The 26,640-nt window shown below is 43.9% G+C and overlaps 1 protein-coding gene across 2 annotated transcripts in view; it reads left to right on the top strand.

Moving 5' to 3' along the window:
- The window catches only part of PIEZO2 (piezo type mechanosensitive ion channel component 2), a 456,415-nt gene extending 450,560 nt beyond the window's left edge, over nt 1–5,855 (top strand). For both annotated transcript variants that reach the window (XM_044243416.1, XM_044243417.1), the window contains 3 exons: nt 602–681; nt 3,279–3,462; nt 4,295–5,855. In XM_044243416.1, coding sequence (XP_044099351.1) covers nt 602–681; nt 3,279–3,462; nt 4,295–4,547 — 517 coding nt within the window. In that variant the 3' untranslated portion in view covers nt 4,548–5,855. The remainder of the gene's footprint in view (nt 1–601; nt 682–3,278; nt 3,463–4,294) is intronic.
- The last annotated feature ends 20,785 nt before the right edge of the window (nt 5,856–26,640 follow it).

Genomic DNA, 26,640 nt, shown 5'->3' with positions numbered 1-26,640 from the left:
TATATACTTACATAGAGTACAGACTTAGATCCTAGCAAGAAAGATAGCCCCTTGCTTCAGAAATAGTCACGGGTAGTTTTTAAGGCATTAATAAGCTCAGGTACAGAGTTTACCTAGGTTTTTGAATAGAATCACTAAATTTGTTTGGCTTCAGAAATTTCTTTTTTTTTTTAATTTTTTCAATTTATTTATTTTCAGAAAAACAGTATTCATTTTTTTTGTATTCTTTTTTTTCCCAATTTATTTATTTTCAGAAAAACAGTATTCATTATTTTTTCACCACACCCAGTGCTCCATGCAATCCGTGCCCTCTATAATACCCACCACCTGGTACCCCAACCTCCCACCCCACCCCCGCCACTTCAAACCCCTCAGATTGTTTTTCAGAGTCCATAGTCTCTCGTGATTCACTTCCCCTTCCAATTTCTGATTATAATGGGGCCCATAAATTTTGATGACACCGCATTGCGTAGAAGTACCGACTCACTGTTATTTGTTTGAGATGAGGTAAAAGATGGCAACAAAAAGTCAGTTTTATGTGGATAAAACAACTAAAATGTCATTACCCCCCTTCTCTTTTTTTTTTTTTCTGAACACGCAGGACTATAGAAAGGATCTACCCATATTACGTGAAAGCACCTAGTGACTCGAACTCTAAGCCTATAAAGCAACTTTTGTCTGGTAAGGATAAGGAATTGTTTCAGAACTCTTTTTAATTCTTTTATCAGTGTCTACAGTTTGTATTTTCAGCCTTTCTACAGCTGCTTTCCAGTTTTCTTTCCCTGTGAGACGCGGCTTACAGAAGCCAGAGACTCCCAGCTACAGTCACTGGCCAGAAGGAGGCAGTCAGGCACCGGGAACCATATTCCTCATGGTTTTCATTGATATAGAATATGATTGGCTTAAATCTGTGTTCTAGCAGCTTCTGTTACTGATTCATCAGTCTGTTCATTTGTTTCTATTAATGTCCATCTCTTAGGCAGAAAATGGCCTAACGTAATATTAAATATGAAAGCCCTATGATAAGAACAATAAAAACGGAGCAGGAAATGTACTTGATTCAGCCCAAGGGTGGTTAAGTATCAAGGTCAGCCTCTAGGGAGAGTATGTACCCCAAAAAACAGTGATGGTAGCATGTTGATATTTGGGGATTCTTAAGCATTAATTACTAAGCATTGTTTGCCTTCATCAGTTGTCTGGATCAGAGCAGATGGGTACATGTGATAAAAGTAAAAGGACAAAGCAGTTATTCAAGTCATGTTCACTCCTTTGCCAACGTGGGCCACTCATGCTCATCAGATAGCATGTCAGGCACTGGACACCAGGCTCCTTGAGGCTCATGTTTACCTGGAAAGATGGAGATGTAAACGAACAGCTGGAAGGTCCCATGGAGACCAGCAGAAGTAGAGGCAGGATACAGGTTCAGAAGACAAGCATGGTGGGTCCCCACATCTCTATGCTCTTCTTCCCCAACAGTCAATAAATAATACATATGTCTTACACGGTAATTGTGAGACGCACTGAGTACTTTGGTATTTCAGTTTCAGTCCAGATAGTTCTAGAAATGCTTAGTCCAAGAGCGTAGATTGCTCAATGATCAGTCATTCCCTCTGAAATGCTACTGTCCCTCAGTGGGCCCTTCACAGCTGCTGCCCCCCTCATCAAATGATCCTGCAAGCCTGCCAGGGCCCTCCTTCAGCTACCTCCCTCTCCCTGGCAATGGGGCTCAAATGTTCACCAATCCCCCCACTTCCTTTCAGCTTCAGAAAGATTGGACTCCTCCCTCCAGGGTCAGCCTCACCTTCTGCCCAGATTCCCAGCCCTTCTCCACCCTTATTTTCCCCTTTATCAGCCACATGCTCTGTGCTCCCCAAACATAGGCTTGTTGGCTGTGGGTCATTTGAGGTCCAGCCAACAAAGTCCTTCTTCCCCAGACCACACGGTCTTGTGCTCTCGGACCTTGCCAACACAATAGCTTCTCTGATGAGCTGCTTTACTTAGTAACGTCTAATCTTTAGCATAAGTTAGTGGTTATCACCAATTCATGAAGGAGGAAACTGAGGCTCAGTGTGTGAATTACTCAGCAGAATTTATACAACTGATATGTGAACAAACTAGATTCAAACCTAGGCCAGATGTCCCTTCTTAGAACTCTCTAGACTAGAAAGAACCAAGGTTCTTTCTGTTCCTGAGCATTCTGAATGGTTCACATTCAGGCTGGGTAAGGATTTCTTTATCTCTAAGAGCTTCCTACCTCACTCTCCATCATTCCATCCATCTGTCTGTCCATCCATTCATCCATCCATCCAATCCATCCATCAAATAGACATTCAATACCAGGCACTGTCCCAGATTCCTCTGATCCAGGAATTTAGCAGGAAATAATTCAGACAGCCCCTACCCTCACAGTCCACCACCAGAATTCTCAGCCGAGGCCCTATTACCATTGACGGGGGTGGTATTTTCTTAGAAAGACCTACTCAAAGGACTCCAAGCTTTCTTCCACCCTTTCACAATTCTTTTATATTTACTCTGTGCTCCAACAAAAGCAATCATTAACCACGCATCATGGATTTTCAGAACTTTACTGAGCTTCACACCATCGAGCCCTCCTGAAATAGCCTCCTCTCCCCGACCATCCCCATTTACTGAAGTTCTCACCCTGCAAAACTCAGCTCAGAAGCCGTCTCCTCTGGGAAGCCCTCCTGGATCCTACCAAGGAGAAGTAGTCTCCCCATGCTTACAGAACTTGTGGGTGCAGGTCCTGTAGTGGTTGCCTCATGCCCATAAGTCACACTTGTATACATGGCCTGTTCCTGTTGAGATATGGAATCATGCTGTATGCAATTTTGTAATCCCTCATCACCCGACAGAGGGCCTTCTTCTCGAAGACACTTAATAAATGCTGGTAATAATTTAGTGAATTACTCAATTCACTAAAAAGTTGGTGATTTTGGATTTTTAAATGTCTAACAAGTTGTCTGGAATTCTCAGCAAAGACACTCAGGTGATGGGTCATCTTTTTTTCCTGTGACGTGTCTGCCATGCTCACTCAGCAGTAGGGAGCTACCTGTTCAGTGACAAGGAGAAAACATGCACACCTAAGGGCCCACTTTTCTTTCCCCATTCACATTGTTACCATGTCCCTGTGTCCTACTCATCCAGGCACTATACACCATGCTATGGATAGTAGTAACCAGGGTTTGCCATCTGAGGACTGCTGAGCCTAAATCCTAATAGTCTCATGCTAACATAATTTCATTTTACTCCTCTTCCAGAAAATAATTTCATGAATATCACCATCATTTTGTCCAGAGACAATACAACTAAATCTAACAGTGAGTGGTGGGTTCTCAATCTGACTGGAAATAGAATATATAATCAGCACGCCCAGGCCTTGGAACTGGTGGTCTTCAATGACAAAGTCAGCCCCCCAAGTCTGGGGTTCCTGGCTGGCTACGGGTAAGAACTTATTTCATAGTTAACACTTGTAAGAGTCTACTTCTGTATCATATAAAGTTGAGGATGGGAAGCCTTGTATCTTCCCAGAATTCTTGAACTTAATAGATGAACATTAAAATTCATAGGTTATTGGCTCTTCATTTAAAAAAATGGAGAACCAGAGTCCCAAAGAAGTCAAAATGCCTGATGTGAGTAACACCCTTAAGGACAGGTCTAGAAGTCATATGTCCAGTTTCTTCGCTCTACACCTTCCTGTTATGTTTGAGGCCATTCAGTGTTTAGACATAGAAATTGAAGTTGGGTTACCTCTTTTCTGTTTAGATTGCCTTCTGACCCTAGCAGACATGGTCTCAGTCAGACGTCACAGTCTGGGATATGGTCCGATGTCCAGATGGTCTGAAGCTACCATTTCACAGTGTTCTGATCCTTAAATGCTAGGACACATACATCCCCAATAGGACATGAACATCTGTTCATTGTCTATGCAGAATTGTATTTATAAAAATAAAGTGCTGGGTGCAGAAAAGTGTATATAGTACAGTGGCATTTCTACCAAATCTATCGTGTGATTTCTTTATTTAATATATGCAGTAAAACCACCTGAAGTTCATCTGTGAAACTCTTAACATCGGTTATTTCCAAAATTTGGATTTTTTTTCATTTTCATTTTTCAAGTATTATAGTTCTGTCAGGGAAAAACTTTGAACTTTGATCAGTTTATCATATCTTCTGTGGAGTTGGAGGGAAATACTGTTTTTTCTTTTCTATTAGATGTGTTCTATTAACTGTATTTAACTGGTAAATACAATGTCTACTCGATTTTTTTTTTCAGTATCATGGGGTTATATGCTTCGGTTGTCCTTGTGATTGGGAAGTTTGTCCGTGAGTTCTTCAGTGGCATTTCTCACTCGATCATGTTTGAAGAGCTTCCAAATGTGGATCGAATCCTGAAGTTGTGCACAGATATTTTTTTAGTTCGAGAGACAGGGGAACTGGAACTAGAGGAAGATCTCTATGCCAAATTAATATTCCTGTACCGCTCACCAGAAACCATGATCAAATGGACTAGAGAAAAAACAAATTGATCATTTAAGACACAGACTGCAAGTCAAGTTAACATTTGAATTTTTTTAAAAAAAGCACAATATTCTCATAAGAGCTAAGCATTTCTAGTTGGATGGAAATGGCTTCTCTTCTGACAGGTGGTCAGAAGGAGCTGACTTCCTTTTGCAGTCTAAGCTACCTTGCAAATGAAGGCGCTGTTGAAAAAGTTATTTGTAATTCCATTTCTCCAAAATCAGGGCTACTTGTTTTATGTTTTAGTCAACAGTGTCTTGTGTTCTGATTGACTATGCAAAGGAGTCATTTATGGATCTCCTCTCTCAGAGAAACAGGAGAGAAGATGAAGGGAGAAGGAAAGACACCTGTGTTTTTCGGCACGGGGACTGCACCCTTCCTGCAGAGATGCTATCATGGCGGACACTGCGCTCTGTCACCAGTGGGGAAGCTGTGATGAGGAGAACAGATGGGACTCAGCACACCCCAAAAATATGCAACAGCAATAGGAGGCTGAAACTCCCGAATGGATTTCTAGGGGGAAAAGAGAAAGGGAGCTAAAGACCCATGAAGATACCAGAGGAAGGATAAGCCTCATTCTAAGCAAAAAGTTAACATTAGTGACACTCTTACTGCCTTATCTTAACTGAAGACTAATAAAAAAAACCTTTCCATTAAACACCAGTGACTTCTCAGGAAAAAAAAAAAAAAAAGCAGCAAAACAAATATGTGGACCCGCTTTGTTGAGGCCCAGCTCATGACCCACTTCCGTGAGGGTGGCTGTTCTGCTTTAGAGTTTCCGCTCCTCGTCAGACACAGGCTCCAGGTAGAATGATAAAAATGGCGCCCAGCTGGGTGTGGAATGAATACTCTGACTTTGTAACTTTTACTAACTGAGGTCATGAATGCTCTTCTGCCTTTCCCCCCTCCCCCTCAACACGCTTTTTCCCATTTCGATGATTTAAGGCAATGGTGTTTTCCAGTATGTGACATTTTCCTCCCTGTTTTTCAGGTATATCAAAGAGTTTACATATTCCAATTCACATTTTTACATCTGAGACGGGTTTTTTAAGTTCATAATTATGGAAGAAATATGTATATTGAGCTTGGGGAAATAAAAAAAATGGCCTTTTCTTAAATTATTATTATTGGTAATACAACCTCTTCATTAAATAACAATGTAGCATGAAAATTTATGATCGAAATGTAGTTTTCATTCCGTATTAAAATACAGTTTGTGAGGAATCATCGAATGGAATAGAATATGTCAAAAAAAAATGGTCCTATGTAGTTTGGGTTCAGGACTGATTTAAAATAAAGCACATCTTGCAAAGTCAGTTCAAGAATACTCTTCATTCTGCCTCTTTTGCATGAAGTAGGAAAAACAACTGTTTTCAACCCTATGTAAACAAGGTGTTAAAAAAATCAACTGAGGGAAGAGTTCACTTCTTGTTGGTTTTATTTGTCTTTCTCATGTGAATAATGAGATTATATTATTCTATGTGAATAATATAAGCAGGATGCAACTGGTAACAAATTAATTTCCAAAGAGTTACAGTGAATCCGGAGCTGTTGAGTGTCTTCTAGAAAATTAGTGCATATTTGTTCTTCAAACGTGAAAGCCAACATACTTCTGCCCTGAGGAAATCAAGTCCTCCAGTCATCGTAATAATAAGCTCTGACTACTTAGGGGAACTCTTTGGACCACATTCTGATTCTCCAACAACAGCAAGAATCATTGTGCATATTTCTGGTTGTGAATTCTTTCTTTTAAAAACGTCATCTCAAGGGAATTTCCAGAGAGCTCGTTATGACACATTTAGGAAAGAGAAGGAGGCAATGTTCCTGAGAAGAAAGTGTAAAGTCAAAGTACACCAGAATGTCCATGTTCCTCAAGAGAACAGTTTACAGGGTTCAAGAAAAACCTTCCCCATGCATCCGAGGGGAAAATGTCAAAGGAAATTTAAAAACTAGAAATAAAGAAATGTAGAAGGGATGTGCTTCCTTTAGGGAGGCATGTGGAGGCTAGAGGGGACATGGCAGAGAGTGAAGAGGTCTGCCGGCTCCTGTGGGGTGGGGAAGCTCCAGGCCAGCAGGTCACTTCCCCTCTCAGCCTCGTGTATGTGACAACATGAAGGGATCACCCTCCTGTACCAGCCACGTTCTAAGTCCTGGCCCCGTAGGCGCCCCTTAGATTGCTTTCTCTGGAGATAGCCTCTGAAATGAAGAGTCACCAAGGACATTTGGGCAGTGATCCCGGGAGTTACCATGGTCAGCAAGGCAGGCTCAGGCAGAGGGACAGGCTGTCCCAGCACGCAGCTGCAGGTGAGCTCTGGTCACAGCTGCTGTGTTTCCTTCTTTACTCTTCAGTCTGGGTGTGGATCACTGAGTCCCCCAGGGACCCCTGAGCACCAGCATATTCCTCCCACCCCTGCGGTACAGCCACAGCCCTCCCCTCTCCGGCAGCCTGGGTCAGTTATCCCTGTCTGTAGGGTGACCTTGTGCATAAGGTGACCCCATCTATATCTATAAGGTGACTCTGTCCCTTGCCAGAACTGTCTTATTGTCCTTCCAGTTTATGTTTTTATTTTACTTTTTAAAATTCGATTTTATTTATTTATTTGCCAGAGAATGAGAGAGAGAGTATGAGCATGGAGAGGGGCAGAAGGAAAGGGGGAAGCAGACTCCCCACTGAGCAAGGAGCCCCATGTGGGGCTCCATGCCAGGACTCTGGGATCATGACCCAAGCCAAAGGCAGATGCTTAAACAACTGAGCCACCCAGGCGCCTCCCCACCACCTTTTTTTTTTTCTTTTAAAGATTTTATTTATTTTTCAGAGAATAAGAGAGTGTCCTTCTAGTTTAATTGTCCTTTCTAAAAGAATTATTTTTCAAATCCCGATTTCTATTGTTCTTTAATATCATTTCCTTAATCTATTCTAGTTTATCTTGAAATATTGGGTTATAGTTTTGACCCTCTTTGTGGGCATGGCTTTCTGGTAAACTTTTTTTTTTTTTTTGGTCTCTAAGGACCTGACCCTGCTTCTTATTTTTTCTTACTGATAAGCATTTGACATCGTATTTAAGTGCAGCCCTTTTCGGGGGCTTCTGTGTATGTGACGTTAGTTTCCCTAACTTTTGGGTAGGGGGATGGTTTCTCTAGCTTCTGGACTCTGGAGCCCATAGTCCTGGAGCATCCACAAATGTGCCCTCCTTCCTGAGGTCCTCCACGCTGCTCTCCCCACCCGTTCCTCCATGGTCCTCTCTCCCCAGGGGTAGCTATTCCATCTGCTTGATTCCCAGCAATGTCCCCACGTCATGGGGCCTGGTTCTGGGAAGCAGTGTCAATGGATTCATTTTGAGAGTTCACAGGTCCATCCTGCCCTGCTCCTCCAGTACATGCTGCGGAGTCCCTGCCTTCACCCTTGAATGGGGACTTGCACAGTCTCCTCCCAGGGTGCCCGGGCATCATTAGTATTGCCAAAAGGGGCTCCAGATCCCGGCTCTGCCAGACGATCTTTGCTTCTCTCCTCTGCCTTCTGCATCTGGGCTGCTCCACATCACGAAGTCAGTGGGGTTTGTCCTTGTTGGCCCAGTTTTGGGGGCAGCAGGGAAGGAAAACAAGGGTGACTGAGGAAAAACCAGACACCAGGCTGCTCCTGCCTTTACCTGCCCTAATTCCTCTAAACACAGCCTTCCAACACAGTATTAACAAGGAAGAACACATTTACTTTCACAGCTAGAAATAAAGACTGACATCTCATTGGCCTCCTGACACAAATTATTTGGCAGAAAGGTGCTTTGGAACAGTCAGTGTGCACAAGTGATTGGTTCTCAGGAGCCTACATTGTTTGGAGTAAGAGTTATTTTAAAAAAAAAAAGATTTTAATTGTTTTAAGTAGTAAATATCTGTGGTTGTGTTCACATGTACTTTCATTAACCAAATTTGCTGGTCTATCTATCATACTCATATTTTCAAGGCATGGTTGGTAATCTTCTCTATTGTGTATGTTCTTTTTACTTTAGAAATCTTGACTCCTGCCTTTCTTATTCTTTCTTTTCTTTTCTTTCTTTCTTCATCTTCTTCTTCTTTTTTTTTTTTTTAATGTGTGTGTTATTCTTTATTCTGACTTCCTGGGTTGGGTATAGAAATCCTTATTTTTCTGTCCCACGGTACTTATGTGAGGCTATATACAGGCTCTCCCAGATCAGAAGTGGGAATGCTCCAAGCTTACAGAAATTATCAGTTAAAAGTTTAATTATTTAAATATTGCACGCTTGGGTGCACCTGGGTGGCTCAGTCATTAAGCATCTGCCTGCAGCCCAGGTCATGATATCAGGGTCCTGGGATTGAATCCTGCATCAGGCTCCCTGCTCAGGGGGAAGGCTGCTTCTCCCTCTCCCACTTCCCCTGCTTGTGTTCCTTCTCTCACTCTCTGCCAAATAAATAAAAATCTTTAAATAAATAAATAAATATTTAAATAAATAAATACATACATACAGACATTCATAAAATAAATTTTAAAAAACTCAAGCCATGAAAAAAGAAAAAAAATGGAAGAAAATTAAGTGCATATTATTAAGTGAAAAAAGCCAGTCTGAAAAGGCTACATACTGTATGATTCCAACCATATGACGTTCTGGGAAAGACAAGATTATGGAGATAGTAAAGAGATCAGTATTGCCTGGGGTGAGGTGGGTGTGGGGTGGAGTGGGGAGGGGTCAACAGGTAGAGCATAGAGGATTTTCCACGCATGAAAACAGTTCATGATGCTGTCATGATGGAAACAAGTCATGATACATTTGTCCAAATCCATAGAATGTAAAACCCAAGAGGGAACCCTAAGGTCAATGAAGGATTCTGGATGATTACCAGTGTGTCAATTGTAACCAACGCACCACGCTGGTGGGGGGCGTGGATAATGAGGGAGCATGCGCCTATGTGGGGGCAGCGAGTATATGGGAATGCTACTGGGTGCACTTTCTATTTGAGTCACGAAGCAGCAGTGTTCATTCTAAGTTAGAGTAACTGCTTCCGCTGTCCCTTGTCGTAGAATTTTTCGGACCTCTAAAGTTGGCCACCTGTGCCGCTGGGGCTCTTCCTTCCTCCTTGGGGTTAATTATGCAGATGATGGGAGGGGTCAACTCCGCAGTAGGCGGAGCCGCTACGTGAACGTGTGGTTACCCCCTGCACAGCCCCGCCCCAGGAGCAAGTGTAGACCCAATGCTGGGGCAGCTGATGCTGGCTGACGGAGGGCCACCACCATATGAGCATGTGTCGCTAGCACTCAGTGGCGCCCACAGGATGGAGCTGTTTTGCAGGTCTAAAGCAATGCCTCAAGAAACATCTTTTAGGGTAAGGGAAACTGGCAGATTTAGGGAAAACTTTTAATCGGTTGCATGGAGACTTTCTCCAAAGTCTTTGTTTAACTTTATTTCCACAAATCCACTTTTCTAATTCTCATTTTTCAGGCAGTACGGGTTAGTAACACCAGCCAGGAGGACATAAGGCGATGCATGGGGGACACGGCTCCCCAGCCCCAGGAAGGGGCACAGCCCTCAGCCAAGCACCTGCCACAGATCCAGCACCCGCAAGTCAAGCCTCCCCACTCCCATCCCTGTTCCCCCACCCCCACCCTGGCAGCAGCGCCCCTGTACCCAAGGGTTTAGGACTCCGAACAAGTTCTCATCATCTTGGGGGATGTCAGGCGAAGATTTAGAGCTAAAACACAACGTGAGTTTAAAACCTTTAGCGAGCGGAAGGAAAGAACTGAAGCTAAATGCCCCAGGTAACATCGTAGGAGGAATGGAAGCTGCCGATGGTATTTAAGGAGCTCCAGGCCCCTGTTTCCTTGCCCTCTGTCCTCCACTGGGGTCTGGCAGACTGCTTTGAAAAGGACACCTTCTCTCACAGTTCCCGTCACCAACTCATGGCCCACGGGAGTGCAGTGTGGCCAGGGGCCACTAGGGAGCAGGAGACAGAGGTGATGGTGCAGAAGGAGAAGCCAAAGGTGTAGATGAGTCCTAGGCCAGGCGACTGGCACTGACATACAGGAGCAGGAGTTCTGGAAAGATCCAGAGGTATTCATTCTGGGAAAGTGCTCTAGGCCAGTTTGGCAGTGTGGCAGCTTGATTTCAGTGAGTTCATCAGGCTTTGTGGCTGGAGCCCAGCCTTGTGCCAGCAAGTGCACGGATGCTGGAAGAGCTTTCAGTCACTGTATTACAACAGCGAGTAATGTCATGTATACAGAGGCCCCGGGGTGGGAGGGGGGTGTGGAGGAGAAGCGGCCTAGTCTATTCCCCATCTCCTTGGGCTTGGTGCAGGGGTGCTATCTCTGACCCACCTACCTGCCAGGTGGTCTGTCTCCTTCCCAATTGAGCTAAGTATTTTTTAACTGACACACAGCTGACACAGAATGTTACTTTAGTTTCTGGCATAGGGCGTCCGGATTCCAAAAGTCTGTATCTTATGGAGTGCTCACCCCCTGTGTAGCTACCTGTCAACACTATTATGATATCATAATACAACACTATTATGATATCATTCACTGTATTCCCTACGCGGGGCCTTTCATTCCTGTGACTTAATCCATAACTGGAAGCCTGTACCTCCCACTGCCCTTCACCTTTCTGCCCAACACCCACCCCCTCCTTTCTGGCAACCATCAATCTATCAGTCTGTTCTCTGTATTTATGGCTTTGCTTCTGCTTTTTGTCTGTTTTGTTTTGTTTTTTACATTCCACATATAAGTGAGATCATATGGCATTTGTCTTTCTTTCTTTGACTTATTTTACTTAGCATAATATCCTCTAGGTCCAGCCATGTTGTCACAAATGGTGAGATCTTGATTTTTTTTTTAGTAATATTTCATTGTATGTATATTATGTTTTCTTTATCTACTCATTTATAGATAAAGCCATGGGCTGTTCCCATATTTAGGCTACTGTAAATAATGCTGCAGTGAATACATTGGGTTGGATTTCAAACTAGTGTTTTCACTTTCTTTGGGTAAATATCTAGTATTCCTAGATCATAGGCTAGTTCTATTTCTCCTTTTTTTTAAAGATTTTATTTATTTATTTGACAGACAGAGATCACAAGTAGGCAGAGAGGCAGGCAGAGAGAGAGGAGGAAGCAGGCTCCCTGCTGAGCAGAGAGCCCAATGCAGGGCTCGATCCCAGGACCCTGGGATCATGACCTGAGCCAAAGGCAGAGGCTTTAACCTACTGAGCCACTCAGGTGCCCCTATTTCTACTTTTTTAAAGGACCTCCACGCTGTTTGCCACAGGGGCTGCACCAGTTTGCATTCCCATCAACAGGGTTCCTTTTCCCCCATATCCTCAACAACACTTGTTATTTCTTATCTTTTTTATTCTAGTTGTCCTGACAGGTATGAGGCAAGATCTCAATGTGGGTTTGATTTGCATTTCCCTGATGACTAGAGATGTTGAGAATCTCTTCATGTGTTTGTTGGTCATCTGGATGTCTTCTTTGGGAAAATGTATATTCAGGTCCTCTGCCCATTTTTTAATCAGATTATGATTATATGTTGGTTTTATGTGTGTGTGTGTGTGTGTGTGTGTGTGTGTGTATAGAGTTGTATAAGTTACTTATTTAGAGTTGGGTTATATTTTTAAAAGATGTTTTTCCATTACTCAAGAGGTATTGGGCTCTAAGCTTATGGACATCATTGTTGTCTTGGGTAAGAGGCTACCAACCAGTCTCCAGATGGAACTGAGAGGTAATCACAGGAGTTCAGAACAGCCCAGGAGTATCTGGGTCACAGAAAGAATGTCAAGAGCCTGACTCTTAGTGGAGGAGAACTATGCACGCTCTTCTTCATAAGGGACCCAGATCCAGGCTCATAGACAGGACAAGCCATCATCCAACAGCAAGAAAACTGCACCCACAGATTCCCATACACCCTGATCCCAGGACTCTGAGATATGAAGTCACCCTTTAAAAAGTACTTAAAATCCGTGCCAAAAGCCTCCTTCTGGTCCATTTTCTTCTGAAGATTCTTCCAAGCCAGTGTCACAGATGACGAATGTCACCCATGCCCACAGACGGAACCGCTTACCATACAGACAGTTCTAGATGTCTAGTCTGACTTCTTCGCTGTCTGTTCTGCTTCTCCTAACTGCTCAGAGGGATTCTACATTCATAACCCCTTGGCAACTCAAATGCAATATGATCAAAACCAAAATCATGATTTTCATCTCAGCTCTCTATCTTCCCTGCCTTAAATCTGTTAAGAATAGTCACTCTTGCTGGGACCTTAAAGAGTCTAAGACTCACGCAGACCAGGGAGTCCAGCAGATGTCTCTCTGGTCCAGTCCCTAAACCTTTGCTCTTCTCGTCCTGCAGCTCTGCCCTCACCCTTCTCATTGTTTACCCCAACAAGCCTTTGTGGGCTTGCAGGCTTCCACTCTCCATCCATCCTCTCTAGTCTAGGAGTTTCCAAATCTTTCTGATGATCAGAATCAATAGCTTTAGAAACCTATAGATGCTGAAGCCTATGAGACTCATCTATCACATCATATAGATCTAGGGCCCAGAAATAACCTTCTTTAACCTGTACCCCGCTGATTCTGAACTATTGGTCATGGATCTGTGTTTAAGGACAGTACATCTAATCCACTAGCTGATCATTAGAATCATTTTTGACTTTATGTATTTAAAAGAGAGATCACAAGTAGGCAGAGAGGCAGGCAGAGAGAGAGGTTTGGGAAGCAGGCTCCCTGCTGAGCAGAGAGCCCGATGCGGGGCTCAATCCCAGGACCCTGAGATCATGACCTGAGCCGAAGGCAGAGGCTTAAACCACTAAGTACCTCATCTCTTGCTCTTGTTAAAAACTACAAATTCTAGACTCCCTATGTCTCTGACTAAGGACACCAGGCTCTACACATCTTTATGCATTTAAATCCTTATAGATGATTTCAGCAATGGCCAGGTTTTGAAGACACTCCCTTCCCATTTGCCCTAGAGGGGATCCTGGCCAGATGACTCTAGATCTAATGTATCATGATAACGTATAGAAGATCCACAATAAATGTGGGCTCTGCCATCCTTCCAGCCAAGTTGGCCCCAAAGTTTTGCCCTCACCACCCTCATGAAAGGAATGTCTAAAGCAACTGAAGAACTAGAACTCCAGAGATGGAAGGTAAGGGTCTGTTTCCTTTCATTCGCTTCCTGATCAGTCACACTTGCTCAGGTGTTAGTCGAATGCCCATTGGAAAAACTAGGTCAAGTTTACTGAGAAGAGTGAAGAATTTTTGCAGCCTTATAAAAATGATGGCTGACAAGGGAAGTCTCCAGACCTGGAACCAAGTAAGCAATAATTGGAAACGTCTGGTCAGCCTCATTAATAAATGATAATCCAGAAGGTATAATCAGTGGCCCCAAGTTCAGCCTCAAAGACAATTAGAAGAGGTTGCAAGTCTCCCACTTGGAATGGGTTTAGTAACACTAAGAAGGCTCTCACACCTCACATAAAATCATTCTTCTCTCACTGGATTATATCAGAGATGATTTTGAAAAGAAAACAAAAAATTTTCAACCCTTAGCTAGAGCGAATTCCTACACGCAAGCAGCACCAGGGAAGCGAATACCTTAATATTGCCTTAAAATTATGCCAAGGGTTGGATCATCTCAGAGAGTCCCTTTTGATATATGGAGGGCTGATGAGTAGAAAATATGAGGGGGTGAGAGTGGAAAAGGCTGGAGTCCCCAGGGAAGGACATTACCTCGAGGAATACCCAGAGCACTTGGACCAGGACGCTTCTATCCCTTAGTCCCACCTTGACCTGTCTACACAATGGCACATCAAATTTACAAAACTGAAGGACCACGGTGGCTTTTTAGCAAGTGTAAAGCAAAATAAAATCATAAGGACATACACTTCCGAGTGTGGAAATATAGCTTCTTAAAATCCGGCTAAATAAAATTAGTTTGCATCTAACTTGCTGTTTTTCATAAGGCATTCATCTTTTTATATTTTTGGTACAATCTCAATTGCAGCCAAGTTCTCTCTGGGAAAATTTTACGTCCTTGAATGTTGTTCCATCTCCATGCAGGAAGGCTTCGTGCAAAAACAGAAGTGGATTGAGCTGTGGAAAGTTCTGGGGTAACCTTCCTGGACTCCTGGTGCCTCTGGCTAGCTGACGGCCCAGCTGGGCTGCTCTGTGCAGCCTACCCTCCCCACCCTGGTGCAGAGGAGCTGCCCAGATCCTGACCTCTGAGGCTGCTGACACATATGCAGAGTGCTCCGTGGGCCAGACCATCCTAAAACACTAATGACGCATTAGGGAATGGCCCAGCAATAGCAGTAAATTATGAATGATGCTGCTTCGTGGCACCCAGACTGAAGCAAGGCAGTGAAATATTAATGAACCTTGCAGATGGCTGCATTGCACACGGTTCAGTACTACTCTGAGCATGCGGCGGTCCATAACAAGCCAAGTAGCTTTTGTCCTGCATTGCCCTTGGAACAAAGGACAGAGAAAACATTAAAAAACAAAACAAGACAAAACAAAACAACAACAACAAAAAAACCCAGAAAACACAATAATGCCTGAAGACAGAAAAAAAAACCCCTCTGATCTAAGTCAGTAAACGAAAAGCACAGCCTGTCTGCTGAATGGAGAACAGGAACTCTTGCAGAGAGCAGTTACCTAAGGAGCCTAATCAGACCACCAGGCCACCTCCTCTCACTGCAGTCAGGCAGGCCCCAAAGAAACTCCAAAGCAGGACTAGGCCAAAAGCTTCCCCAAGGAGGAGGTATAAACATGAATCATCAAACTCGGGACTGATGTAAGGGACCCCTCATGAGAATAACCTAGGAGATGTGTTCTAGCAAAGGGAATACGTATTTCAGGAAGAAAATTAGAAGGAAGAAGGTTTCCAAGCTAGGAGAACGTCTCCACTAAACAGATCGTATTCCTTTCTCCCTCGTTGCCCTGGTGCTGCTGAGCTCCACTGTGTGCGAGGTGCTAACAAGGTACAGGGAAATGAAAGACCAGGAAGACGCTGTTCAGTTTGGCAGAGCGGCAAAGCCCAGCATGACCAGCTACTTTCTAGTACAAATATTGGCACCACAGAGAGCCACCAAAACAGCTTCTGGGGAGAATACGCCTTTGATGATTGCTTTGGCCTCAAAGGTTGGCTTGTGTTTTCTGAGAGCAGCACAGGCCAAGAAAAGAGGCCAGACTTTGAGGTTCTGGTGTGGGATCCATGGACTCAGGAGGAAATCAGGGATAACAATACAGTAATGACCTTACAAGGGTATGGTTGGGAGAAAATGAAATCGTGTACACCTGCTACAAGTAACTACTAGTGCCAAGTCCTGTTAATGAGTGAAGATGGCCAAATGTAGGAAAATTATGTAACTTCTTGATCAATCTATATTTATATCATTTTTAAAGATTTTATTTATTTATTTATTTGACAGAGAGAAATCACAAGTAGACAGAGAGGCAGGCAGAGAGAGAGAGAGGGAAGCAGGCTCCCTGCTGAGCAGAGAGCCTGATGCGGGACTCGATCCCAGGACCCTGAGATCATGACTCGAGCCAAAGGCAGCGGCTTAGCCCACTGAGCCACTCAGGCGCCCCTATATTTATATCATTTTGATAGAAGGATACAGAGCAAAAGGACAAGCAATAAGTTCAACTTAATCATATCCCCTTCAAAATATATAAACATATATATACATAGGTGTATATATATATATATATATATATACACATATATACATACACACACACACATACACACACACACACACACGCACAAAATACATAAACATAAAAAAATAATTGCAAGGAGAAGTTGACAAAACCAACATCCCAGCCATAGTGCGAGATTACGCATACAGCTTTTGTAGAATCTTACAGATCAGGTTGAATAAAAATAAGATTTGAACAACTCAGCTCAGAAGTTTGATGTGTCTGTTATTAATGGAATGCAGCCTCTACAGATAGAGAATACATACACTCTCCAAGGATCCCTGGAACACTTACAGAAGTTGAATAGGTGGAGGGAAGAGTATCAACAAATTTCTAACAAATGTTATTATACTGCATTGTTCAACCAATGCAGGTCTCCCCTCTTTGAGGAACATAGTGGGATCACATTTCCTGTGTCCAACCTTTTGTGAGTGGTATGACTGTGGGATGAGTTCTGGCCAATGAGTTGTGAGCGGAAATGAAATGGGTCACTTCTGGCCTAGAGCATTCGATTGCCCAAGAGAACTTTCAGAGCGTTCTTTCTTCCTGTCTCTCCTGACCTTGACATAACAACTGCCAACATTTGAAACGGTGGCTATTCCATCAACCTGAGTGTCTAAGTCATCACAAGGAGCAGATCCTACCCGCCAAACTTTGATGGTCAGATAGTGTAAGTGAGATAAACATTTTGTTGTTTTAAGAAACAGGGATTTGGGGGTTATTTATTATGGCAGTATGATCTAGGCTATCTTGGCTAACATCTTCTTAAACCAGTACCAAGTTAAATTTATTTTTCTAAATTACATTTTAAGTAGTTAAACAAAAATAATTCTTAGGTTATGGCCAGAAATAATAAGTTCCTAAATAGTTCATGAATTCTGAAAATGAAATTCAGAAATTTTAAACTCATCAAAATATGTAATAAAAGAAATCATAAATAAAAAATGTTAAGAGAGTAAAAACAAAACAAAACAAAACAAAACAAAATGCCTGATTGTCTGCTTAGAGAACCCAAGAGAGCCTACACACAACCAATAAAACTAATAGGAGACCCTAGCAGGGCTATTGAATAACAGATTGACCTACAAAAATCAACAGTGTTGCTATCAAGCAGAAATAACCAACAACAAAATGTACCAGGATAAAAAAGGACAACATTCATAACACACAGAGAGGGAAAGCCTTTAAAATACCTAGTATAAAGTCTCTAAGAAAAAAAATTTAAAATTTACTTGACTAAGAGAGGTTCATCATGTTTATAGATGTACAATCTCAAAATCATAAATATGTCAATTCTTACAAAATCAACGCTAGTTTTTAAATTACCAAGGGTCAACAACAGATATGTGAAGGTAGAATTTTTTAATGAGTGAATTTGAATATAGATTAAGTAGAAAATATCTAATCCTGGGGTTCCTGGGTGGCTCAGTTGTTAAGCATCTGCCTTTGGCTCAGGTCATGATCCCAGGGTCCTGGGATCAAAGCCCATGTCAGCCTCCTTGTTTAGCAGGAAGCCTGCTTCTCTCTCTCCCACTCCCTCTACTTGTATTCCCTCTGTGTCTCTCTCTGTCAAATGAATAAATAAAATCTTAAAAAAAACAAAAGAAAAGAAAATATCGAATCCAAAGGAAAGAGAGAGAAAAAAGATGAAAGAAAGACAGAGAAGACAAAATCTGTGAACAAACCTCCAACAATCTATGTAGTTCCAGAATAAACCATAGAGAAAGAGATAGACAAACATTTTGAAGAAATAATGACTGAAAGCTTACCAAATGTGATGAAAACCATTAGCTTACAGATCCAAGAAGATCCAACAATCAGAATTTAGGATAAACGCAAAGAAAACCACACCTGAATATAATGAAATTACTAGAGCTGAAAAGAAAAAAGAAAATCATCTAAAAAACCAGTAAAGAAAAGAAAAAAAAAAAAGGAAAAAGAGAACATACACATGGAACAATGATACAGTCAGCAGTTGATGTTGTATCCGGAACAATAGAGGCTAATCACTTCTTGGCCTTTCGGCTAAGATCAAGTGTAGAAACAATAGAGTCCAACAAAATGTCTGTTTGGAATGACTATTCAAATTGATTTAAAAAAAAAAGAAAGAAAACTGTTAAACAACAATTCTACGTGAAATAAAACTATCCGTCAAAAATGAAGACAAAAATGTTTTCAGATAAATAAAAAGAATTTATTGTAGACAGGCCACAGGATGGAAGGAAGGAAGGAAGGAAGGGAGGGAGGGAGGAGGGAAGGAGGGACTCAAAATTTTTAAAAAACAGAATGAATGACCCTGTGACAATTAAGAAAATAGAATCCATAATTAGAAACTTTCTCACAAAGAAAACTCCAGGCTAGGCACACACACTGCTCAATTCTGGCAAAAAAAAAGTTTATACTTCTATAAATATACATATATTCTATAAATATAAATTTTAATTGGGTATTTCAATACTCTCTCAGCAACCGGCAGAATAAATAAGGGGAAAAAAAACCCATCTGTAAGGACACGGAAGATCTGAACAACACTCCCCACCAACTTAACCTAATCGACATGTAGAGAACGTTTTACCTAATGACGAAAAACATCTGCTTCCCAGTGGAACGTTCACCAAGATGGACCATACACTGAGTCATCAAACAAGACTGACGCCAGGATCATGACCTGAGCTGAAAGCACACACCCAACCAACTGAGCCAGTCAATCCACGGAAATTCTTAACAAAATATTTGCAAATAGAATCAGCAGGGTGCTAAAAGGAAAGAAACAAAATCCACCATGACGGAGTGGGCTCTCTCCTGCGCAGGGGTCGGGAGCTGGCCGCACACGGAGCTGGGGAAGGAGCGCCGGCATGCTGGGAGAGGGCAGGCGTGTTGGGTGTGAAACTAACTGTTACACACATGGTGAGCCCAGCAGATGCAGGAGGGGCTCACAGAGAAAGTGCAGGATCTTCCTGAACTTTCTAGAGTTTCCTCCAAGAAAGATACCTAACTGAAGCCAGTTTACTAGCAGTCGAGGAAAGCAGATGGCAAGCTTTTTGCTCTGTTGCATTTCTCATGGCACCTTGCATGTCGCGGGTACGGACAGGTCTGGGTGCCTAATAAGCCAGGCTGGTTGTTCCTGCCTCCTCAGAAGTTCATTACTGAGAACAGAGTGGCTGCTGAGTGGACACCAAGTTGGGGGCCGCAGTACTGTGAGAAGGGAGAGGCAATGAAGATCCAGAGACCTGTCAGGGAGAGAGGGCTGGGAAACTGGCTGGAGAAACAAGCACTGGAATGTTCTTGCTGCCAGAGAAAGGAGAACACGGTAACTGATGAGGGGTGGGAAAGCCTGGTAGTCAGACACTAGAGGAAAAGGATTTCATTTGCCATATTTCCTCAGTGCTAAGTCTAGAAACGGTTAGGATAAGGAAGGCTAGCCTCATTCAATCAGTGGGAAGACCCTACAAGAAGAGCAAACGGGCCCCAAAGCAGACGGAAGTCGGTGGGTGGCCGGCCACGGCACCCTGACCTTCAGCTGCCCCCATTCCTCACTGTCTGCCGTGGTAGGTCACACCTGCCCAGCCCGCCCCATGATGCTGTGAGCTGACCCCTTCCAGTACCTCTCAGGCTGTCTCCCAGGGGTGCTGCTTCTCCGCCTGAAGGTGGCCTGCCTCCCCAACGCTTCTCTTGTAGCACCACGTACAGATGTCTGTCCTGCCAGGCGGGGACATCTACGAAGAATCAGAGCACGGTTGGGACAGCAGACATGTGACTTCTTATGTCCACAGGGTCTGAGGGAAAGTTTCGCAGAACTCAACCTTTCTCAGGTCCCTTCTTGTCCCTTCTCCTCAATATAACTTCTTCAAGTATCCACCCTTTGTACCTCTACAGTCTTTTGAAAACACATGCGCGTGCGCGCGCACACACACACACACACACACACACTCCCAAAGACAAACATTAATTCCCTGAGGCATTACAGGTCTAACTCAGAAAAAAGGAAACATCCTAATTGCTTCATAAATTATGGGCTTATTTCAGGTGCCCTGGAATAGGCATGAATATCATTGTAAGGTTAGTGTCTTTTCTTCTTCCCCCACTTCCGGTGGCCTTTCAGATCATGTGCCCTCTTACCTGATAGCAATAAAATGAGCCACATGCCTCATATGGGCTGTTTCCCTAGCTGTCACAAGACTGGCCAACGACGTTGGAATCACCATGACGAAAGGTGTCATGGTGATCGAGGGTGTAGACGTGGGTCTACAGAGGCTCTCTCAGAGGCTGTCATGGCTGGGAGCCTGTGAAGAAAGGGAATTCCATCTCTTTATTGGACCTGTTCTGTACTAGAGATTCTGTTCACAGAGTCAGTTTTCTTATTCCCGCACTTAAGAAAAGTGGTTACCATCACATAATTAACAGTCTCTCCTTTTTCTTGCTTTTAGAGCCTGAGCTCCTTGTAGTACCATAGGCACATGCCCAAGCGGTTCTAGGAGCCCCATAAAGGGGGCTCCATGCCCTTGTGAATCAGTTCTCTGTGAGTTCCCTTGGCCTCCAAGCACGTCCTCTCCTCCGCGAGGCAGTGTGTGCAAAGCGCTGGAGTGGCCTGCATTCCTTGGAGCCCTCGAAGCCCACATGGCCCACAGTTTCTGGGTGGATATCCTTTCAGCCTGAGGAGTCTTCCTTTGTCGTGTCGTGTCTGCCACCTTGCGACCCAGTGTCAACAGACAAAGAAGCCACAGAGCAGACTTCGCATTCCTTTTGTTGGCTGGTTGGCTTGGGTCTCTCTCCTCCCTAGGACTGCTGCCCTCCATCTTTGAGAGAGCCGGCCAAGACCCTGTCAGGAAAGCCCGCCTGCAGGTAACTGCTAGAAACCATGGAGTCAAGTACAAAGAGAAGGAAGAGGAGGAAAAGAAGGAGAGGAAAGAAAAACAAAATAGCCTGCAGACAATGGGAAGAGAATGAAAGCAGGTTGGCTCTTGGAAGCATGGAAGGGCTATGGGTGCGCTCTGGTTTTCATGACTCCTAGCCTGACATCAGAGCACAGGCAGAGGAGCACAGGGACTACTGAGCCACCTCACATCGGGCTTTCTGGTCTGAAGAAGCGGAGGACAGGGTTCAGAGTCCTGGGGTGGGGTGGGGAGAGGAAGTGAGGGAGATGGTCCTGGAAAGGAGATTCAGAAAATCGAATTCTCTGGCCACTCTGAATTAAGCTTGGGCAGAGAGGTGACAAGCGGCCCAATTAAAAAGCAAAGAACTGGGGGCACCTGGGTGGCTCAGTAGGTTAAGTGTCTGCCTTCGGCTCAGGTCATGATCCTGGGGTCCTGAGATCCAGCCGCATGTCCGTGTCTGGGCTCCCTCCTTTGTGGGGAGCCTGCTTCTCCCTTTGCCCCTCCCCTGCTCATGCACTCTCGCTCTCTCTCCCAAATAAATTTTAAAAAATTTAAAATAATTTTTAAAAAGCAAAGAACTAAACTGAGATAGAGTTCCTTTGTTCAAGAGACAGAATTAGATGTCTGCAACTAACCAAGTTAATTATTTTTTAAGATTTTATTTATTTATTTGACAGAGATCACAAGTAGGCAGAGAGGCAGGCAGAGAGAGAGAGGGGGAAGCAGGCTCCCGGCTGAGGAGAGAGCCCCATGCCAGACCAGATCCCAGGACCCTGAGATCATGACCTGAGCTGAAGGCAGAGGCTTAACATACTGAGCCACCCAGGTGCCCCCAAGCAAGTTAATTTTGATAAAACAGAATATCACACGTGCTCATCAGAGAAAGATGCCTGAACCTAAAGTCTCCACAGCTGAGCATTCACAATGATCAGGCCACAAACGACAATCTTCTGACATTTTAAGAAACTAGAAAGTGTGACACATTCTCAAGAGAAAAGACAAACAATAGAGACCACTTGGATATGACCTGGATGTCAAAATTAGCAGACAAGGATTTTAAAGCCACGAAGACAACTTTGTTTGATGAATGACAACCTCTTAATGAATAAAGAGATAGCAATTCTTTGCAGAGGAATAGAAAATATAGAGATCCGAGTGGTTGTTCTGAACTCAAAAGTAGCATACCTAAAATGAAAATATTTATCAGCCTAAAAGGAAATGACAGATGAAGCAGCCAGTGAACTTGAAAGATTAGTAGAAATTATTTAATCTGCAGATGAGAGAAAATGAATATGCAGATAACGTTGGCAATTAAGATAAAATAGACAAATTCCTTGAAAAATAAAACTTAGCAAAACTAGCACAAAATGAAAGAGAAAATTTGGAAACCAGATGTATGCTAAAGAAAGTGAGTTTTTTTAATAACATTTTTTCCACAGAAGAAGCTCCAGGCACAGATGATTTTGACTGGGTAATTTATCAAACATTTAAGGAAGAAATAACACCAATCTTACACAAACTCTTTCCAAAAGTAGAGAAAGAAGTAAAACATCTTAACTTATTTTATGAGGCAAGTATAACCCTATGAACATAATACAATAAAATATCTCTAGAAAGGAAAAACACAGACCAATATCCTCATGAAATAGACATAAAATTTCTCAAGAAAAATTACCAAATTGAATCAAGTAATATATTAAAAGGATAATACATTAAAGCCAAATAAAAGTTATTCCAGGATCGCAGGGTTGAAATTACATTCAAAGATCAATTGTTGTAATCCAACAATTAAAAAAAAAAGGAGAAAAACAATATCACTACTTCAGTAGATGCAGTCAACGTTTTTATCAGGGTGATAAAAACTCTTGGCAAAGTAGGAATAAAAGGGAATTGTCTTGGTGTGATGAAGAACATTTTAGAAAAAACGTATAGAACTGAATTATAAACAGTTGAGTGCTTTCTACCTACAGTTGGAAACAACGTAAAGATGCCTTCTCTGCATTTCTATTCGACACCATACCAGAGGTATAAACAAAGCAGTAAGAGAAGAAAAAGGAATAAAGTCAGAAATATCAGAAAGGAAGAGGAAAACTCTCTAATAGCCCTTGTGATCATGAGTAGAAGGTCAGCTGAAAAAGACGTGGGGTCATCAGGGGCGCCTGGGTGGCTCAGTGGGTTAAGCCTCTGCCTTCGGCTCAGGTCATGGTCTCAGGGTCCTGGGATTGAGCCCTGCATTGCGCTCTCTGCTCAGCAGAGGGCCTGCTCCCCCGCCCCCCCTCTGCCTGCCTCTCTGCCTACTTGTGATCTCTCTCTCTGTCAAATAACTAAATAAAAATTAGGGAAAAAAAAAGATGTGGGATAATCATACAATGGATACTACTCAGCAATTAAACATGAGGAATTACTGAACTACATAGCAACATAGATGAATCTTAGAAACATTATGCTCTGTGGTGGTGGTGGGGGGGTGTTATGTGAAAGAGAACATACTGTGAGCTTCCGTCAGTGAGAAATTCTAGAACTGTGTGCCGTGTGCAGTGTTAGATGAGCTCACAGTGTAATATGGAAGCAGGAAACAAACAGATGTAACATGCCGCAATCCATAGGGGGAAAAGCTATGCACACAAGGTTTCTGGGGGAGATCGGGGGTGGGGGTTCAGCAGCTCAAGCCATTTCTCCCCCTGGACTTCCCCTCTTCTTGCCTTACTTCCTGCCTTACCACCCATGAGCCTTTTCTTCATTTTTTTTTTTAAAGGCTTGATTTATTTCTTTGAGAGACAGAGCACAAGTGGTGGGGAGGGACAGAGGCAGAGGGAGAAGCAGGCTCTCCACTGAGTGCAGAGCCCGACGTGGGGCTCAGTCCCAGGGCCCTGAGGTCATGACCTGAGATGAAGGCAGGCACTTAACCAACTGAGACACCCAGGCATCCCACACCTTCAATCTTAAGGCTTAGCCCAAATGATACTTAAGGCACGAGGCCTTCTCTGATCGTGCTGTTTTATCATCTTTTTGAACTCTAGGCTCTTTTTCTAACCTACAGTGCTCGGAACATTTACAGCATGGACAAGGGATGGGCGAATAGACAACCTACCATCTCGCAACTCAGTGCAAACTTCAAAAAGAAAACAGAACCTTCTAGAGAAATCGAACTTTCCCCGTAACTCTTTTTATAATACATGTTTATAATCCATTTCCCTGACTGTGTGGGTGAACTCTGAAGGTTGTGCTGGTAACTCTGTAATGCTAACTAGGTAGCAGGGGTAAGGTCCATGAAGGAAAAGCAAAATAAGGACCAAACCTCTCAGCTCGTGACTCCACACTTTGTCTCTGCAGGCCGTGCAGAACCCCTGCACTTCCGGCTTCCCACAGTGCCCGGCTCACCCTCGCTCCAAGGACCCGAGCCTTCAGTGAATTAGTTTGGTGCACGGCCTTCTCTGCTGCTAAACCATGCACATGACTCCATTTCCAGAGAGAATGCCAGAGGGCTGGCGTGCTGACTTCAAGTTACCGAATATTCTTTATTCTAAGAGGTAGAGTGGTATTTCCAGGATTTGGGGACCACATGACCCCCTTTGATGAAAAACAAATGTAAAGAATGCTTGTCTGAGGTTGTACGATTAATTTTATGTATTTCTGTCTCGGTTGATCTGGTTTTATTAGCTCACGAGACAGTTTTCCACGGACAAACCGGTGTATTAGTTGCCCAAGACAGAGAGGAAGAGAGAGAGAGAACAAGAGAGAGAGGTAGGAGAAGGGAGGGAAGGAAAAGGAAAGAAGGAACAAAGGGATGAAAAGATGAATGGATACAGGGTAAATGGAAGGAGAGAGGGAAAAAGGACAGAGAGAGAGAGAAAAGAAATAAAGCTTGACCGATGGTTACAGCCCCCTGGCCGCTAACCCTGCCTGACCCCGGATTCTCATTCTTACCTCTGCCACGCAGCAAGGCATCCATAGACTTCTACGACTTTGATCGTACTCGGGAATGAAAGTTCTGGAGTGTGATGGTGCTGTCCTCTCCTTGTCACCTCCATACACTTCCCCCTATGGGAGTCTGTGGGCTCATACATAATTGACAACCCTCTTCCAGCTATTAATCATGCTTTTTAAAACCATACTCAGGATTTGCCATCCCCAAAGCTTTTAAGACATCAAAGAAAAATGTATCAATGTGCTTTGGTGTTAGTCCAAACTGCATTTGCTGGATAGCACAACTTAAGTTATTTTGTCTTGAGTTAAAAAAAAAAATTATGTTTGTGCAAATTAATCAAAAGATATTCTCTGTGATAAAACGCTAGGGAAGGCTACACCTTGGTCACATGGTTCTTTTTCCCGGGATGTTCAGGTAAGTCCTGACATGCTGATCAGAGATGAGACAGAACTTACAGAGCAGGGTTCCTGGATTTCCAACCACTGTCTGGAGTAAACTAAATTATTAGTTCTTGGTGTTTTCTATGGAGGAAATGTTCACGGGGCTTGAGGTGTGGAGAATAGAAGATCTGGGATGGTCTCGTGGTACATAGTAAGTCTGGTCTCATCACAGCCACCCAGGATCACGCTGATGACATGAGGGGCAGGGAAGCATTCGGGTCAGAGAGAAGAGAAAAATCACGGGGTTCCTTGTATCACACGTTTTTCTGGTGAGGAGACACAGCACACAATCGAAGCCTTAAACATGGTGGCCCGCACAGAGCCATCTTGCGGTGCTGAGACACAGAACTCTCTGTCACCTCTGGGTTCCGCCTGGGGTGCCCACCCCGCCCTCGCTCCCCCGCCATCTGCTTCCCTCGGTAGCCCGCAGCCAGTTCTCCTCACCTCTTCTGCCCCAGGAGCTGCAAACTAATCCTGAGGTGAGACCCCAGGCCCTCAGCCCGCTGGCCACCCTCAGATGGGGCCTGTGTTAAGACCCTGTGGAGGAGGGAGGGGGACAGCAGCTCTCCCTCTTCCTCAGCACAGCACCGGCACATCTCCGCTGAGTGGACTGAGCGCTGCTTTGCCTCAGTTCCCTCATCCCTCAAATGGAAACAACGCTTCTTACTTTGAAAGTTGTGTTGAACAAGGCAAAGTCGTAAAACCATGATCACTTTTCCTTTTCCCTTTCTCTCCCCCCTGGCCCCTTCCTGAGGTAAACTGAGGTGAAAAAGGAGCTGGGTGTGACTCCTGCGGCTGGCACTGGGGACTGTGCCCGCACCAACTAGATGCACCCTGGGACGTCTCCTCTCTCTGAGGCTCAGCTAGGAGATGGGGCCCAGAGCTGCTCACCGAGCTCCTCCAGGGCACCATGGCTGCCTCTGGGAAGGCCACCTTGATGGGCTCTCGCGCAGGCCGGCTGCTCACACAACCAACGCCCTTGCCCCTTCCCTCCAGTGCAGCTCCCGTGGGCCAGCCTCTTGCATTTCTGGAGCCACTTTTCCCTTGGTTCCTACTCCAGGGGCCTGCTCCGGGAAGAGGCTTAGCTCCATGTCCCCCTCTTCTAGGCTGGGCAGCCATGAGCTTGCTGGTCTCCATCCACGGAGACATCCCGCTCC

The sequence above is a fragment of the Neovison vison genome, chromosome 3, assembly GCF_020171115.1.
Source record: "Neovison vison isolate M4711 chromosome 3, ASM_NN_V1, whole genome shotgun sequence".
Classification (NCBI taxonomy): domain Eukaryota; kingdom Metazoa; phylum Chordata; class Mammalia; order Carnivora; family Mustelidae; genus Neogale; species Neogale vison.
Note: the sequence above shows the minus strand (reverse complement) of the source record. Positions and strands in the feature narration are given on the sequence as shown.